This window comes from Stenella coeruleoalba (assembly GCF_951394435.1).
Source record: "Stenella coeruleoalba genome assembly, chromosome: X".
In the NCBI taxonomy this organism is placed as follows: Eukaryota; Metazoa; Chordata; class Mammalia; order Artiodactyla; family Delphinidae; genus Stenella; species Stenella coeruleoalba.
In genome coordinates this window covers 14,285,584-14,303,260 of record NC_137152.1, presented here as the reverse complement: position 1 = coordinate 14,303,260, position 17,677 = coordinate 14,285,584, and the positions used below count along the sequence as shown (strand labels likewise).

General features: G+C 37.0%; 1 protein-coding gene across 12 annotated transcripts in view; it reads left to right on the top strand.

Moving 5' to 3' along the window:
* The window catches only part of BEND2 (BEN domain containing 2), a 96,173-nt gene extending 79,396 nt beyond the window's left edge, over positions 1-16,777 (top strand). For 10 of the 12 annotated variants that reach the window (XM_079910641.1, XM_079910637.1, XM_079910644.1 and 7 more), the window contains exons 20-24: positions 1,287-1,402; positions 3,133-3,343; positions 7,044-7,247; positions 12,320-12,527; positions 15,133-16,777. In XM_079910641.1, the coding sequence (XP_079766767.1) occupies positions 1,287-1,402; positions 3,133-3,343; positions 7,044-7,247; positions 12,320-12,516 (728 nt within the window). In that variant the 3' untranslated portion in view covers positions 12,517-12,527; positions 15,133-16,777. Of the gene's footprint in view, positions 1-1,286; positions 1,403-3,132; positions 3,344-7,043; positions 7,248-12,319; positions 12,738-15,132 lie in introns of those variants that run through there. The other 2 variants (XM_079910640.1, XM_079910639.1) reach the window with 2 other exon arrangements.
* Positions 16,778-17,677: the final 900 nt, after the last annotated feature.

Below are 17,677 nucleotides of genomic sequence, written 5' to 3'. Positions count from 1 at the left end.
TGGCGTAGTGGTTGAGAATCCGCCTGCCAATGCAGGGGACATGGGTTTGATCCCCGGTCCGGGAAGATCCCACATGCCGCAACTACTGAAGCCCGTGCACCTAGAGCCCGTGCTCCACAATGAGGGAAGCCACCACAGTGAGAAGCCTGCACACTGCAATGAAGAACAGCCCCCGGTCACCGCAACTGGAGAAAGCCCATGCACAGCAACGAAGACCTCACACAGCCAAAAATAAATAAATAAATAAATAAATAAATTTTAAAAAAAAGAAATAATGATGAAGTCTGTTTGAATCTTAGAACCGTTCATTTTTTCACCTAAACCAGACTTTACAATTTAGTAGTATGTAATGGGTAACAACTTCTATAGAACAAAACTTGTCCATAGACTGATGAAATAAGATAAACTTTATTGGTTATAGTTGCTTATGGTTAGTACTAGGTCAGTTCTTCAGTGCTGAGACTTGGTACTAAAAAATAAAGAAAAAGCCAAAAAAAGTGGGAAAATAAAGCACATTTCACTGCTAGTAACTGGCAACACAGAAATAGCATCTCATAATTAATCCATTCTAGCCTCTGCCTTCTTGTCTTCCAGAAATGTGTATGGAGGTCCTAAAAGTCATAGGCACTAAGGATACAACAATGAATAAGTAGTTCTGCCCGCAAGGAATTCACAGTCTAGAAAGGGACACATTGAGGAAAACAGATAAATTCCAATCCAGTGTGGTAATGTGGAAGCTCAGAGAGCAGAGCACCTACTTTGAGGGCATTAGGGAAGGCTTACTAAGGACAAGACATTTGAGCTAGATTTGGAAGGATTCCTTAGCTACGTAAAGAAAATAGGAAGAGTATTCTAGGCAGAGGAAATAGCTTGTGGGGAAGATAGACATGTTTTGTGCACAAATAACTGGACCATGGTGTAATAATGTTTGCAATAACACTATTTTCTCCTCACAGGTTTCCTTCTATTTTTAGATCTAATTTATCCATAGGGTTATTAAAGGGCATTAGCACCTGAAATAGTTGACTTTTTATTATACATTTTTTTCTAAATCACCAAAACCTCATTATGGGCTTCCTAGGTCAGTGTTTTAGGGAACTGCACATTAGAAGAAATGAGATATTCAGCTAAGCATCCTCTTTGAGTAGAATTTCTAAAGTCTTAGAAACAGAGAAAAGGATGACAATTAAAAATAGAAAATTTCAGTATTTTAAATAAAAAAATTTTTGTCAGTATCTTTGTTAATTTTTTCCCTAATTTTTATGAATACTTTCCGCTATTTGCAGAACATCTGGCAGCAATTTTTCCCAACCATGATTTACGTGAATGTGGAAAAGACTGGCAAGCCTGTATTTCCGATATCAATTCTCTGATCTGCCATTTATGTTCCAAAAGAACACCCGTAAGTTATTTTTCATTTAAATATGGTCACTGCTGTATAAGTGCATACGGTATACAACTCCAGAACTGATGGCATGATGTACAGGATCTTCAGTCCATGTGCTCAAAAGCTTGTTTATTTAATTTAGGGGTAGGGTGTGTTCTCTCAAAAGCATACTGCCTATTTATTTCACTCTTTGACATTTTGTGCCCCCCAAAAATATCCTAAAGATAAAATAAATCAAATATAGTGTCATAATTAGTATATTTGAAGCCAAGGGCTATACTAGAAAAAATTTCAACTACAAAGATATTTGGCAAATCTTCTTCAGGATCTCACTGAGTAACACATAAAAGAGCAGACTGTGGTGCTACTTAGCTGTTGTAATAGTAGTTAAGGATGGCACAGGAGAAAAGGAAGGTACTTCATTATTCGTTCACTTTCAGTGATGGCAGAAACTGGTGAAAATAATGCATGTCATGAGGTTAAGTTTTCACAGATATTTTATAATCTGTATAGTTACATGGTATGTGGGAATCTGACTTCTCTCTCACCCATCCTATCTTCAGAGTGCATTAGAGTTTTGGTTTTTTTTAAACACAAATGGGTCAGTAGGGAAGAGAGTCACGTCTATTGCCTTCTCCTGATGAAGCATTTAACATAATGACAATTCCTAATTTCCACCCACCTCTCTAAAGCCCCCATTTTATTCTCACCATATCTAGTCACTCCTGTGTCTCTAGAGTAAGTTTCTGGAAACTATTTGCCAAGAATATTTGTAGCTGAGCTGATGTTTTCCTGGTGAACGGCTTGATTTCAGTGATAGCTCAAGCACCATCTGTATGAAACCAAATTTGCTTATTTTTCACATTCCCTTTTATATCCTACAAAAATTGCACCTTAAACATTTGAATGTAAAATCATGATACTGCTGGGAAATGGTAATTTGCATATTGCTTAGGCATCAGAAGAGAAGTGGCATCTGCCAAGTGCCTGCTGTGTCCTTGATTAGGAGAGGGATATGTCCTCACTACTCAAAGTTGGTCCGCGGACCAGCGGCAGCAGCACTGGAAAGCTCGTGAGAAATGCAGAGACTTGAGTTCCACACCAGACTCACTGAGGCAGAATTTGCATTTTAGCCAGACCCCGCAGGTGATTTTTGTGCACATTGAAGTTTGAGAAGCCCGAACCTAGGGCAGTGGTTGTCAACTCTAGGTATATATTAGAAATGTGTGAGACACTTTTTTTAAAAAGTTTTTAATGCTTGAGCTCTCCCACTCCCTCTACCAGATTCTGGTTGAATTTGCCGTGAGTGGGGCCCCAGCACAGCTTTAAAAAAACACAAGATCCCTAGGGTAATTCAAATGTTCAAATGTGCAGCCAGATTTGAGGACCACTGGGGAAAGAGAAAACAAAACCACTAAAAAAAAAAACACTCCAAAAGTTGTCATCTTTGAGAAACTCATGCATTCATTTATTTATGACATGGTTATTAAGCACTTATTTTGTCCCAACAATTATTCAGTTCGTTAGACAGCTACAAAGTCCCCCAAGAAGCAGTGAGTCATGGCAGCTGGAGGAAGAATCCACCTACACATCTTTTATCACACCAAACAGTATTCGTGGGCTTCAGCCCACCGTATTAGAAATAGTTGCTTCCCCACCAACCTGGGGGGCCGTGGTAGATGATGGAGCATGTCCCTATTTTCCCACTATGGGACTTTGTTTATAGATACAATTTTGTGTTTCAGCAGAAAACTGTTAACAATATAGAGCCTACCAACCCGGATACAGATTCGAATGATAAAAGGGATGGTGATGACAGTGAAAGTAGTTCCCTGTTATCTCAGCAAGCAGCTGGCTCAGAAACAAGAGAAAATGGGAATTCTCAGCAGAACAGCAGTCCTGAAGGAATTAAAGAACCTTCCACTGATAATTCAACAGTATCTTATGAAACACTGGGTGAGTTTTAAAATAAGTTCTCTTAATGATAAATGTTGAATCTGGATGATGGATTTGTGGGGCTTATACTATTCTCTCTACTTCTATGTACATTTGAAATTTTTCAAAAGAAATCTAAACAACTTAATCTTTTATATTAATGAATTAATGAAATATAGATACCTAGTTCTGAGACTGATGGTTTTTTAACTATAAACTAAATCTATTATTTTTCCAAAGCCGACTCCTTTGACTCTCAGGTTAGTAACCTTTCTCCGCAGGTAGAAGAGAAGGAGCTACAGCTGGATGGGCCAGAAGCAATTCAGGGGTCTTGTTCTCTGTGTGCCAGGCACATTGCAGATACTTCATAAAGAGTTTGTGCATGAACTAATGAATCCCATTCCTCAGAATATTGTGCCCTCACTGCTAGCTATCTGCTGCAGGCATATCCTGCTTCATTAGTGTCAAGTGACAGTGGGTTCCGTAGGTGACTGTGCCATCTGCCACTCACACTTCCCAATGCCTTTCCCTAGGATGCTAGAATTTAGTGGCACCTGAGGTAGCAAAACTATTTTCTGTCTCTCCCTTGCCCCCATATCAACCCTAAGTAGAATATTATCTGTGAACCTGATCAAGTAAAATTATTTAAATAATGTATCTTTATAGTATATTTTTTCCATTATAATCAGGTTATATGCCATAGAAACAGACTCTGTTCGGGCTTTCCTGGTGGCGCAGTGGTTGAGAGTCCGCCTGCCGATGCAGGGGACACGGGTTCGTGCCCCGGTCCGGGAAGATCCCACATGCCGCGGAGCGGCTGGGCCCGTGAGCCATGGCCGCTGAGTCTGCACGTCCGGAGCCTGTGCTCCGCAACAGGAGAGGCCACAACAGTGAGAGGCCCGCGTACTGCAAAAAAAAAAAAAAAAGAAACAGACTCTGTTCAAATTAAACCACCACAACAAAAATCACTGGATGATCCTAGATTAAAAGAAGCAAAGAACAAACAGCCACAGGCAGGAGCCAGAGCAGCCCTGAGACCGTGGCATCTGGGGTCCATTGAAGTCTCTGAGGCTCTGTGTCTGTAGCTTCCATGATTTTTAGGTTATAGTTTTCTCTTGTCACTGTTCTGATTCCCAGGAGAAGGAATCCAGTTTGGGGAGCTTGGGTCACAGGTCTCTGACCCTGACTCAGCTAGAATCAGGGGACAGGGCAACTTAGCAAATTGTGAGCCAGGCAGCCCCCACAATTTGTGTGTAGTCTATTATGCCATTTTATTGAAAAACTGGAAAATATTTAGGAGGGAAGAAGAGTTTCCACAATCAAGATACCTTAAAAAACTATTGTGGGGACTTCCCTGGTGGTCCAGTGGGTACGACTCTGTGCTCCCAATGCAGGGGGCTCGGGTTCAATCCCTGGTTGGGGAGAGTTTGCATGCTGCAATGAAGATTTCACGTGCTGCAACTAAGACCCGGCACAACATAAATAAATAAATATTTTAAAAAACCCCAACACCTCAGTGGGGTAAAAAAACCTATTGTGGACATTTTAATTTTCTTCCAGTTTTTTTTCTTATGAACCTTTTAAAGAATTATGGTCTCCATATAATTACTCTTCTTTTTAACATGTTTTTCCTTAAGAATCTCCAATCTTCACAATCATTGCATTTAACAGGCATATAACATTCCACTGAGTAAGTAAAACGTAATTTATTTAACTACCTCCCTCTTTTTGTTATTGTTGTTATGTTGGTTTTTTTGTTGTTTTTGTTTTTCATTTGTTTGAGGATTTTTTTGGAGAGGATTATCAATCATGCAAATCATGCCGTGAAAAAAAGAATTGTACGTATTTTGGATTCTTTTTTTTTTTAACATCTTTATTGGGGTATAATTGCTTTACAATGGTGTGTTAGTTTCTGCTTTACAACAAAGTGAATCAGTTATACATACACATATGTTCCCATATCTCCTCCCTCTTGCATCTCCCTCCCTCCCACCCTCCCTATCCCACCCCTCCAGGCGGTCACAAAGCACCGAGCTGATCTCCCTGTGCTATGCGGCTGCTTCCCACTAGGTATCTATTTTACGTTTGGTAGTGTATGTATGTCCATGCCACTCTCTCACTTTGTCACAGCTCACCCTTCCCCCTCCCCATATCCTCAAGTCCATTCTCTAGTAGGTCTGTGTCTTTATTCCCGTCTTACCCCTAGGTTCTTCATGACATTTTTTTCCTTAAATTCCATACATATGTGTTAGCATACGGTATTTGTCTTTCTCTTCCTGACTTACTTCACTCTGTATGACAGACTCTAGGTCTATCCACCTCATTACAAATAGCTCAATTTCGTTTCTTTTTATGGCTGAGTAATATTCCATTGTATATATGTGCCACATCTTCTTTATCCATTCATCCAATGATGGACACTTAGGTTGTTTCCATCTCCGGGCTATTATAAATAGAGCTGCAATGAACATTTTGGTACATGACTCTTTGTGAATTATGGTTTTCTCAGGGTATATGCCCAGTAGTGGGATTGCTGGGTCATATGGTAGTTCTATTTGTAGCTTTTTAAGGAACCTCCATACTGTTCTCCATAGTGGCTGTATCAATTTACATTCCCACCAGCAGTGCAAGACTGTTCCCTTTTCTCCACACCCTCTCCAGCATTTATTGTTTCTAGATTTTTTGTTGATGGCCATTCTGACTGGTGTGAGATGATATCTCATTGTAGTTTTGATTTGCATTTCTCTAATGATTAATGATGTTGAGCATTCTTTCATGTGTTTGTTGGCAGTCTGTATATCTTCTTTGGAGAAATTCGACTTACCAGGTTAAACAGTATTTACCTTTTTTTCTGACTCTTGATAAATACTGCTAGATGAATCTTATAGATGTTAAGTCTTTGGACCCACTGAGTGAATTTTTAAAATAATTTAATCTCTCTTGCTAAATGTTGGATCTGGGTGATTCAACAATTTATACTCTTGCCCATTAAATGATGGATGTTCCAAGATGAAAAATATGTTTATTAACTTGTAAGAATCATATCATATTTGTCTAATATATTTTCTTACATAAGTCTTTGTTATATGTACAATATAATATTTTTTAAGTATGGTTAATTTGAATCACTATGGACTGAAGAGAGATGGTGATGATTAGGCTGTAGAGTTGAGAAATAAAAACAGGCTTAAAATTTATTTTTCAGTTCAAGTAAGTTATCTAAAATATGATATTTTAAGATGAGTTTGTTGATTTTTAAATGATGAGTTTAATACCAAATAAAAAACCTACATTTTAAAAACTATAAATATTTTAGTAAGAATCATGGTTTTTAATTTTGAAAAAGCCTTTTCTATAAGTAGGAAAACAATTCATTAAAACTACTTAGAGTTTTTGATACAATAAAAATTAATTTTAAGAAAGCTACTTAGAATTTGTTACCAAATGTAATGTTAAAACTGATTGTATCCTAAAAGGTAGCAGAATACTGAATTGTCCTCTTGAACAATCAGAGCATGTGTAATTACATCAGAAGTGATTCCTGTCTCATTTCTCATGCTGTCTCGTGATACACTAAAAACTTAAAGCTTTAATTTTTTTAACCTCTCAAATTCTTGAGCCTAAAATTTCAGAAAAGTCAACTTTTCTGTTACAGCCTTTTAAAAACTTGAACCTAACATTTGCCATGAAAATTGACATCTTCTTTCTCTTTTGCTTCTAGAATATCTTGGAAATCCGTGTAGAAATATACAGATGCCAAAATCAGTTCTGAATATAGCAAAAGAAAAGTCTCTCCCAGAGCTGTCAGCCAGATACCTTATTTGCAACCTGTTCACAGAGGAAGTCCTGATAAAAAGTAATGTCTATGGCAGTCTGGGGCGTGGCACGTGTGCCCTTAACGCCAATAAGATTAACGCTCTCCGAGGTATGTTACATGTTGAGTATGTGAGAATAAATGGAAGCAAAGTGTGTTAGAGAAGGACAGAAAGAAAACTTCGTTCAGTTTATGTGTATTTTGAAGAGAGGGAGATCTTTTACTAATTCCGTCATTTGGGTATAACAAGCAGCAGGTTCATGAATGTGTTTCTTTTCGCATTTGGGTTCTCAGAGCTAATTGCTCTGTCTTGAGCAGCTTTATTAGAACAGGAAAGGCATTATTGACTGTGGCTTTTGGTATGAATTGCCAGATGTATGGAAACTCAAACACCTTCGTTTCAAGGTCGAAGCTGCTGGGCTTTGTCAATTTGCAGAAGTGTCAACAATAGCACAGCAGGTTTAATTTGCTAGTTTTTCCTTGTGCACACGAGCATAGTGTAGTCTTTATTTACGACGTAAATAGATGAAATAATAAAGCTTCCAGAAGCAATTCTGTGAAATTTTAAATTTAGACCAAGCAGGAAGCAGAATATTCCTTACTTGTGTCACTGGTACCCAGTAAAGATATAGTTCTGAGCCCCGGCCCAATCTCAGTTGGCAGGTTCCTCCCTTCATATCACACGTTTCACATCCATCAGATTTGAAGAACACTTGTGTTTCACACTAAACTAAAGAAATCTGGCTCATAGCACCTTTCATAAGCATTTGCTATCATCTAATCCAAATGGTTTCCATTTTTTTTTTACCTGCAACCCATAGTAAGAAATATATTTTACATTGTGACTGAGTATGTGTGTGATTTTTAAAAAACTGAAGCAAAAATTTCACAAACAGTTCTTACTCTTCCTATGAGAATTACATTCCAATGTTTTCTATTACTTTTTTTTAAGTGCTGCTATCACTAATTTCATGACCTAGTAATTGGTCATAATTTGCAACTTGAACATCACTGAACTAACCCACCATGCAAAAAACCACAACTCAATTCCTCTTACCTTATAGTAAGAAAAGAACACAGAGTTTGTAACCAGTTTAGAAGTGAAGGTGTTTATAGAAGAAATAATGTCTTTCTAATTTAAAAAAAATTTTTTAAATGAGAGGTAGAAGGTGACTTTTAGAGTTCTTTAATGTCTGGAATAGATTAGTTCCTTAAAAGTGGACTAAAAATATTATTCTGTGTATTTTGTTTTGTTTTATCCCTTAATGAATTATATTACAAATCAAGAAGATGTCTTTTGTAGTGAAAAATATTCAGCATGAGTTTGACATACTATCCACTTAGGGCATATTTTAACAAATTTCCCATAAGACTCAAAGTTCTACTCCTTTGTAGAAGGGCAGCCATGTAAGTCATTTCAGCAGAGAGAATACAGTAGAATCATCATTGTCCTGGGGGGCAGAGCCAGGCCCAGGGAGGAGAAGCTGACAAGAAAGCATATTTTACTTTAATATGAGGACACGATGAATTTGGAGAATGAAAAGGCTCAGAGTAACTGCTGAATGACCAGAGATGTGAGGAGATTCCTGCACTAGTAAGAGAACTAGGCTTTATGGGCTCTAACATAACATCTTTAGAAGTATTGGTTCAGTATCAACTATTTAAAACATACAGAAATATATAGAAAATAATATAGTAATAAATTAACATCTGTCTACCCAGTATAGATATATTTTGCTTTTTGTGCTCTAGGTTTTTTAAAATAATAAATCATTACTGATAACATTAAAACTCCATCCCATCATCTGTTTCCCCTGTCTTTCTCCCCAAAAGTAATCACAGTCTTGGAGGTGGATATATCATTCCCATGCATATTTTATACTTTTGCTACCTCTGTTGATATGTAATATTGTTTTGTAGTTGTTTTAATGTACATAAATGGGAATATATAGTACATATCCTTTTTAAATTTTTTTATCACCCAACGTTATGCTTTTGAGATCTAACTCATGTATTTTAACTGCTGATTGCTGATCGGTATCAGCAGTTGGTAAACCAGATTATGCTTCTATTCTCATATCACTTCTTATCCTAATATTTTATTATTTTGGGGGAACTCTTCTGGAAATTAATAGGCAAAGAGAAATATGTCCAGTAGCCAAAGGTATTGATTTCACCTAAGAAACTGTTACGTGATGCTCTCTGAGAGTTCAGTTATCACTTAAGGTCTCTTTAAAGAATGGTCCATATGGAGAAAGTTAGAAGGCTGCAGATTTGCAATCAGCAAACAACCCTTACTCCTGCCCCGTCCCGTCCATTTCTGAGCATAACAGAACTGTAAAGTCTTAGCAATAGGGAGTACATTAGGTCCTCTAATACAGCTTCTCACCCAGAGCAGGAGTTCCCATCTCAGCTTTGGCATATAGTTGCCTCCCCTTGGTTTGAACACTTCTGTTGATGGCAGTCCACTACATTTTAAAAGGGTTCTAATTCATGAGAAAGTTCTTCTTCCAAGTGACTCAAAATTTACCTCCCTGCGAGTAATGCACATTTGTCCTACTTATTCCTTCTAGAGCTAAATTGGGTGGATCTAATCACTTTTCACATGATAGGCCTTCAAGTATTTAAAGACAGCTATCACTTCCTGCTGTATGCATTAGGAGAGAATAGATATACCCTCTCCTCCCACTTTCAAGTTCAGAACCAAGTGAGTGACAGCCACTAGAATCTGGCAGGTGGAGATTAAAATATCAGCTTTATTTTTGAATCATACATGCCCAGTTCTTCTAAACGTTCCCATTTAGAGATCCCTCTACATGGAAGTGTGAGGATTAGAGACTAAGTGTTTGAGGATTGGAGACTAAGTGTTTGAGGATTGGAGAATAAGTGTTATTCCTAGCTTTTCCCCACAAAGTCTTAAACTTTTACAGTTAAATATCTCCATTTTGTTCAGTAATTCCTCATATAAATATTGTCCTAATCTTTCATGATCTCGTTCAGTGACTAACTTCATATGTGCTCAAGCTAACCCAGAATGCAATAGTACTATTACCTACAAGGCTGTCAGTGCAGCCTAAATGGCACTTGCCATTTAAAAATGTATGGTTATCTAAACCCCTAGATCTGTTTTTCTATATACTGACATTTATCCAATACTTTTTATTTTATTTTATTAACTTTTTTTAAATGAAAGATTCTTTAAAGTCTATAGTGCTTTACTATCCAGTACTTCTATTGTTAGTATTTAGGCTGTTCCTGTTTATACTGTTAGTATTTTTTTAATGTGAATGTAGGATTTTATATTTATTCCTCCTGCATTTTATCCTGTTAGTGTAGAGCAGCATTCCCCAAACTATGTTTCTTGAAGACAGCTGAATATTAATAGGTTCTTCCTGAATAAAGTGCTTTTTAGTCAAATGGCTAGGAAAGATCTTGATCTGGCACCCCAAGGGCCTCAGTCCATAGATCTGCTTCATTTGACTCTGTTTTAAAACATGTTTTGAATGCCTTTAGCTGTCCAGCCTGCCTAGATCTCCATGGTCTTGACCCTCTGTTGCCTTATGTGTTGCCACCTCCCTTATTTATGTGCCTCACCAAATCTGCATCTGTCACCTTTGATTCAGCACGTCTCTCATTTTTAAAATAATTAATTAATTGATTTTTGGCTGCGTTGGGCCTTCGCTGCCGCACGTGGGCTTTCTCTAGTTGTGGTGAGCGGGGGCTGCTCTCCGTTGTGGTGCACAGGCTTCTCATTGTGGGGGCTTCTCATTACAGTGGCTTCCCTTGTTGCGGAGCTCTGGCTCTAGGCGTGCGAGCTTCAGTAGTTGTGGCGTGTGGGCTCAGTAGCTTTGGCTCGCGGGCTCTAGAGCGCAGGCTCAGTAGTTGTGGCGCATGTGCTTAGTTGCTCCACGCCATGTGGGATCTTCCCAGACCAGGGCTCAAACCCATGTCCCCTGCGTTGGCAGGCAGATTCTTAACCACTGCACCACCAGGGAAGTCCCCAGCGTATCTCTTTACTGTGGGATTTTTCAGTGGAGACTAACTCTGGAGTTAAGCATTTCTTATTTGAACAACCAGAATCTTTCCCCCCCTAAGAAACTTCTTTTATGACTAGTGTTTCAGAGAATACATTTTAGGAAACACCAACCAATTTAGGTTCCTTGTTGCAGTCTATTGAAAGCTTTGCACGTACTTGTCTTCCAGTCTGTTAGTTACCTGTCCCAGCTTTGCTGTCATTGGGAGATGGGGCAAGCCTGTTTTCCATAACTTCTTTTTTGTTAATAAAAATGCACGGCAGGATAGAGCTTGATACTGAATCCAGTGACATATGACTAAAAGCCTCCTTCCAGGCTACCACTGATCTATTAGACCTTTGAGTATGAAAGCTTTTTAACTTTGTCACATGACTTGCTAAAATTTAGATATATGCTCAGTTTATGGCATTGTCCTGATTTCCTAGCCAATTAATCCTATCAAAAAACAAATGACATTAATGTAGCCAACTAATGCTGGCCTGTAGTGATTGCCAGATCCTTTTCTAAGAGCTCAAAGGTACTTAGGAAATTACCTAAGAAAGTATCCAAGAGTAGCTCTGCTCTTCTAGTTAGCACCCTCTTCCCCACCTTTCCCTTTGTCCTCCCACTTTCTCTTGAGTGCTCCTTGAGCTATGTTGCTCTGTTATAGAAGTTTTCATTTAACTGCAAGATCTAAAGACTCTCATTCCTTTTGTCTGAGATAAACCAAGCAGTGCCAAAAAATTTAGCAGTTATAGCTTTTTGCCTCTAAAAGTATGAAAGACACTGCAGCCTCTAGGGTACTAGAACCTTATTAGCATGTCTCTATTTGATATGATGAATAACATACTAGATGCGTGTTTAATAAATTTAAGAATAAGAAAAGTTTATGTTGGGTACTAAAGAGAGCAGACCTTGCTACATAACCAGATCATGGGGTATTTTGGTATTTTTTGTGTGCTTTAAGAATGGTGCTATTTCATATTACTATCCTTTCTGATGAAAAGATTTGTTCAGCTAATTTAATAATAGCTATAGTCCATGTGTTTTAATTAATTAAAGTCTTAATGACCCTTTCACAGACATAGCAATAGTACTAAGGTTGAATAAATTCATTTCTCTGAGAAGTGATTTCTAATTAACTGTTATATTTTTGGACTTTACCACCAGAATTTCTCCAAGACATCTACCCGACTTGTGATCTATCAGAAACTGGATATGACTGGAAATTCTGTGTGACAGCTATCAATAGTTGTATTTGTAGTCTTAGATATGACCACAAGAAGTCCACATCCAAATCACAGCCGCTTCCAGAAACGACTCCTTCGACAGAGTCAGAGCCAAGAGATACTGGCTTAGCTGACTGAAGTACTTGAATGTCAGTCATCCAACTTTTTTTTTTCACTATTGTACCATCCTTTAAGTTTCTCAAGTTATTAATTCAAAAATTAGCCTGATGTAGTGGCATTGTAGTTCAGCATTCACACCTAAAGAAATAACCTATGTTCTTTGTTTGCCCACAAGGGAGGCACAATTGCATTATGAAGACGTGTAACGTTTCATCTCATGAATAAAGTGATGGGCAATATTGCAGTAAGAACCTCTGAAAAAAGGAATGGTTGTAAACTCCTAAAGATCATTTTTATTGCTGTTTTAATGTAGAATAAGAATAGTACATTTAGCTGTTAATGACAGATGAAATCTGAGTGTCAGTGATACAGATACAGGTAGTGATGTAGACAGCCGCAGTTGGATAGGCAAATCATAATTCCAAGCATAGGAACTTGCAGGTAATAGACACTCAATATGTCAAGTGAATCTGCAGTGCAGAGCTTAGGTTAAGCTACACTGATTCAGAAGGGTGGTATGGTTTACATATAACCAAAACATGCGTGCTGGCTTTCTTTTTTCTTTTTTTATTAACATCTTTATTGTAGTATACTTGCTTTGCAATTTAGTTTCTGCTTTATAAAAAAGTGAATCAGCTATATGTATACATATATCCCCATATCTCTTCCCTCTTGCGTCTCCCTCCCTGCCACCCTCCCTATCCCACCCCTCTAGGTGGTCACAAAGCACCCAGCTGATCTCCCTGTGCTATGCGGCTGCTTCCCACTAGCTCTCAGTTTTACATTTGGTACTGTATATATGTCCATGCCACCTGGCTTTCTTATACATCCATCAGTAGGGGATTCATAGGATTGACATAATACTGTTTAACATAAGCTTTCCAGAGATGAGACCTATGTTCTTTTGATCTACTTCTGATAAGAACAGAATTCTTTTAATTAACTCCTGATAATATTTTATCACCGAAGTTTGCTAAGAGTCAACATAGAAAATCATATTAGCAGACTTTCTGGTTCCATTGAAGTAATTTAAATTTAAGAATATATCCATCATCAAAAAATCTAGAAACAATAAATGCTGGAGAGGGTGTGGAGAAAAGGGAACCCTCTTGCACTGCTGGTGGGAATGTGAATTGGTACAGCCACTATGGAGAACAGTATGGAAGTTCCTTAAAAAACTACAAATAGAACTACCATGTGACCCAGCAATCCCACTACTGGGCATATACCCTGAGAAAACCATAATTCACAAAGAGTCATGTACCAAAATGTTCATTGCAGCTCTATTTATAATAGCCCGGAGATGGAAACAACCTAAGTGTCCATCATCGGATGAATGGATAAAGAAGATGTGGCACATATATACAATGGAATATTACTCAGCCATAAAAAGAAACGAAATTGAGCTATTTGTAATGAGGTGGATAGACCTAGAGTCTGTCATACAGAGTGAAGTAAGTCAGGAAGAGAAAGACAAATACCGTATGCTAACACATATGTATGGAATTTAAGGAAAAAAATGTCATGAAGAACCTTGGGGTAAGACAGGAATAAAGACACAGACCTACTAGAGAACGGGCTTGAGTATATGGGAAGGGGGAAGGGTGAGCTGTGACAAAGCGAGAGAGAGGCATGGACATATATACGCTACCAAACGTAAGGTAGATAGCTAGTGGGAAGCAGCCGCATAGCATAGGGAGATGAGCTCGGTGCTTTGTGACCGCCTGGAGGGGTGGGATAGGGAGGGTGGGAGGGAGGGAGATGCTAGAGGGAAGAGATATGGGAACATATGTATATGTATAACTGATTCACTTTGTTATAAAGCAGAAACCAACACACCACTGTAAAGCAATTATACTCCAATAAAGATGTTAAAAAAAAAAAGACACATGCCCCCCAGTGTTCATTGCAGCACTATTTACAATAGCCAGGTCATGGAAGCAAGCTAAATGCCCATCGATAGACAAACGGATAAAGAAGATGTGGTGCATATATACAATGGAATATTACTCAGCCATAAAAAGGAACAAGATTGGGTCATTTGTTGAGACGTGGTTGGATCTAGAGACTGTCATACAGAGTGAAGTAAGTCAGAAAGAGAAAAACAAATATCATATATTAACGCATATATATGGAACCTAGAAAAATGGTACAGATGAACCTGTTTGCAGGTGAGAAATTGAGACACAGATGTAGAGAACAAACATAAGGACACCAAGCCAGGAAAGCAGCAGTGGGTGGGGTGGGGGTGGGGGTGCGATGAATTGGGCAATTGGGATTGACATGTATACACTGATATGTATAAAATTGATGACTAATAACCTGCTGTATAAAGAAAAAAAATTAAAAGAATATATCACTATGAATATAAAGAATCTGACAAGATTTAGACGCTAACTTTTTTTTTGGTTTCTGAAATGTCTGCATAAAGGTTTTAATATGTTTACTGTGTTTTATGATTAATTCTAGTTGAAATGCATACAAGTTTAAATTTTACAAAGTTTAAATGAAAAAAAATTTTATCAGGAATTCAATTAGAAAAAAATGATCTTAAAGGATATTGGTGGGATTACTGTAGAATTAAAAAGTCATTCCATTTTGCTCATAAATATAATTTTTTTTTTTAATACTCAGGGTGCAATCCACTGGCTCCCCAGCCTGGCCACTCCTGCCTCCCCTGCCTACTGTCACATCTGAATCCTCACACTGAATGGCACTTCCTCCATGAAGGCTTCCTGCTTACTCCCTTCCTAGGAATTTTTTTTTTTTATTGAAGTGTAGTTGATTTACAGTGTTGTGTTAGATTCTAGTGTACGGCAAAATGATTCAGTTATACATACATATGTATTCCTTTTCAGATTCTTTTCCATTATAGGTTATCACAAGATATTCCCTGTGCTGTACAGTAAATCCTTGTTGTTTACTAGGATTTTATTTTTAACTTAAGCACTTTATTTTAAAGTTCTTGAATGTTTCAGCCATAGGAAATATTATATAATTTCATTTTTTGATCATTTGTGTTTAAGAAACATTTTGTCAGTTACAATGCCATCTTTCAACCTGTTGAACAGTCCTCAGTTACATCTGTTTTATAGTGTTCCTTGTTCAAAGAGCAAATTTTCTCCTTGTAAGAGTTCAATCTTTAGTTATGTCCATTTGCTTGTGACCCATGGCTTTGTCTTAGATAATAGACATTAATTAAATTCTGTTTTTTAATAAGGCAAAGAAGAAATTCAATAGAAAGTAATAAGTAGGTCAAACAGGATAGTTTGTGTGAAGTCTTGTTATTTTTGTGACTTGTGAGATAGTTTAAGATGGTTTTATGTGATCAGTTGGTAGAATACATATTTTCATGATATATCTTTTGAAAATTAAATTCAACTTTGAGTATTTTAGTGAAGTATAATATAGTTTTATAAAGATATAATTTTAAGACTCTGTTCTTCAAATAAATAATTTGCTATTAGTTGCCTTTAGTTTAATAAAACTATACTATTTCTATGCATATCTTTATATGTTTAGGCTATGCCTACAGTGGTCTTAAGAAGTAGATAACTGAAGCCAAAAAGTCTTCCAGACTTTTAACTTCAGATTAATTCATCTAAATTAGTCTTTGGCTTCACCATTCAGTTTCACAAAATATTTTACAAACTAGTAGTAATAGAGTTAATATAGAAAAGTAAATTTATATCCTAGGCAAGATTAAATTTCAAATTGTATATGCAGATTTCAAATTTGATTTGTATTTTATGGTATCTGAAAGATTCCCTGGATTAGAAGCAAAATTACAAAAACAAAAACTTCATATTTACAGAAGTTTTTCAAGATTTATATGATTAACTTTATTATGGTGGTTGCTTATATGTTATTTGACCAGCCCTGTCCAATAGAACTTTCCATTATGTTGGTAATATTCTATAATTTTACATTGTCCAATATGGTAATAGCTAGCCACGTGTGGCTTTTGAGCACTTGAGATGTGGCTAATTAGATGGAGGAATTAGATTTTAAATTATAGCTCATTTTAGCTAATTAAAATTTAAAGTCACATGTGAATAGTGGCTACTATACTGCATAGCACAGTTTAGAATGCACTTTATTTTTTTTTTAAGTGTTTAAAACCGTCCCCACAGTTTGAGTCATAGTAATATACACATAACTTCTTTAAAATCACACTGAGCAAAATAAGTTTCATAAAGGTGTTTCAGATCTTATTTAAACTAAATTAGACCTTTTCTATCTACAACATTTCACAGGTCAGTTTTGTTATTGTATCAGTCCAACGTTAAAGACTTTAAATGTCTGCTCATAAGACTTGTTTTTGATAAATGTATCGTTAATATATTTTGTTTTCCAAATAAATACAATGAATAAACATTTAAAATATTCTTAATACAGACGCTTGTTTTTTTTAATGTAGTAATTTTATAGAACTTTTACTAATGTCATCTATAGTGTTTTTAATTTAATGATAACATTTTCCAGCCAGTTTCATAAATGTGGCACAGTGAGAATGTTTGGTTTCTTGCTTGATAAGCAAAACAGAAGTAGTTTAACCCGGTAATGATAATTGTGGATATAATTGAAAGGATGTTGAAAACTTCGGAAGTGTTTTGTCCTTCGTGGGTAAAACATAAGTGTTACTAAAGCATATTATTTTATACTTTAATATTTATTTAAATATATGCCAGTATTTTAATTTTGGTCATCAAGGCTTCGATGTTCAGCTCTGGTTTTCGCCTTTCTTTATAGCCCATATCCACATCGAGTAAAGTATTATCTTTGCAGCATTCTGCAACAGTAGCAGTCTAACCACATTCACTCTTGTGTAGGACTAAAAAGCACTTGTCACTCCTTCCTTCACCCTAACTTATTTTAATACGTTAAATGTGCAATGAATTTTTTCACCATGATAAAAAAAATCTGCTCATCCACTTTGAGATGGAATAATTGGTAATCTCAAATAATTAGCAAAATTAATCTGAAAGATTGACGGATGACAGGTTTAAATCTCAGGACACCAACACAGGTGGGCAAGAAACGTTATTTTTCTATAACAACTTAATTTCTGTTTTGGTTACACAGCTTTCAGGTAATCTTTCCAGCCCCTTTGGGCCAATCGCCCCGCCCCGCCCCACCCTCGGGAGTCACAGTGGGCAGGGCTCTGTTTTAGCTCACT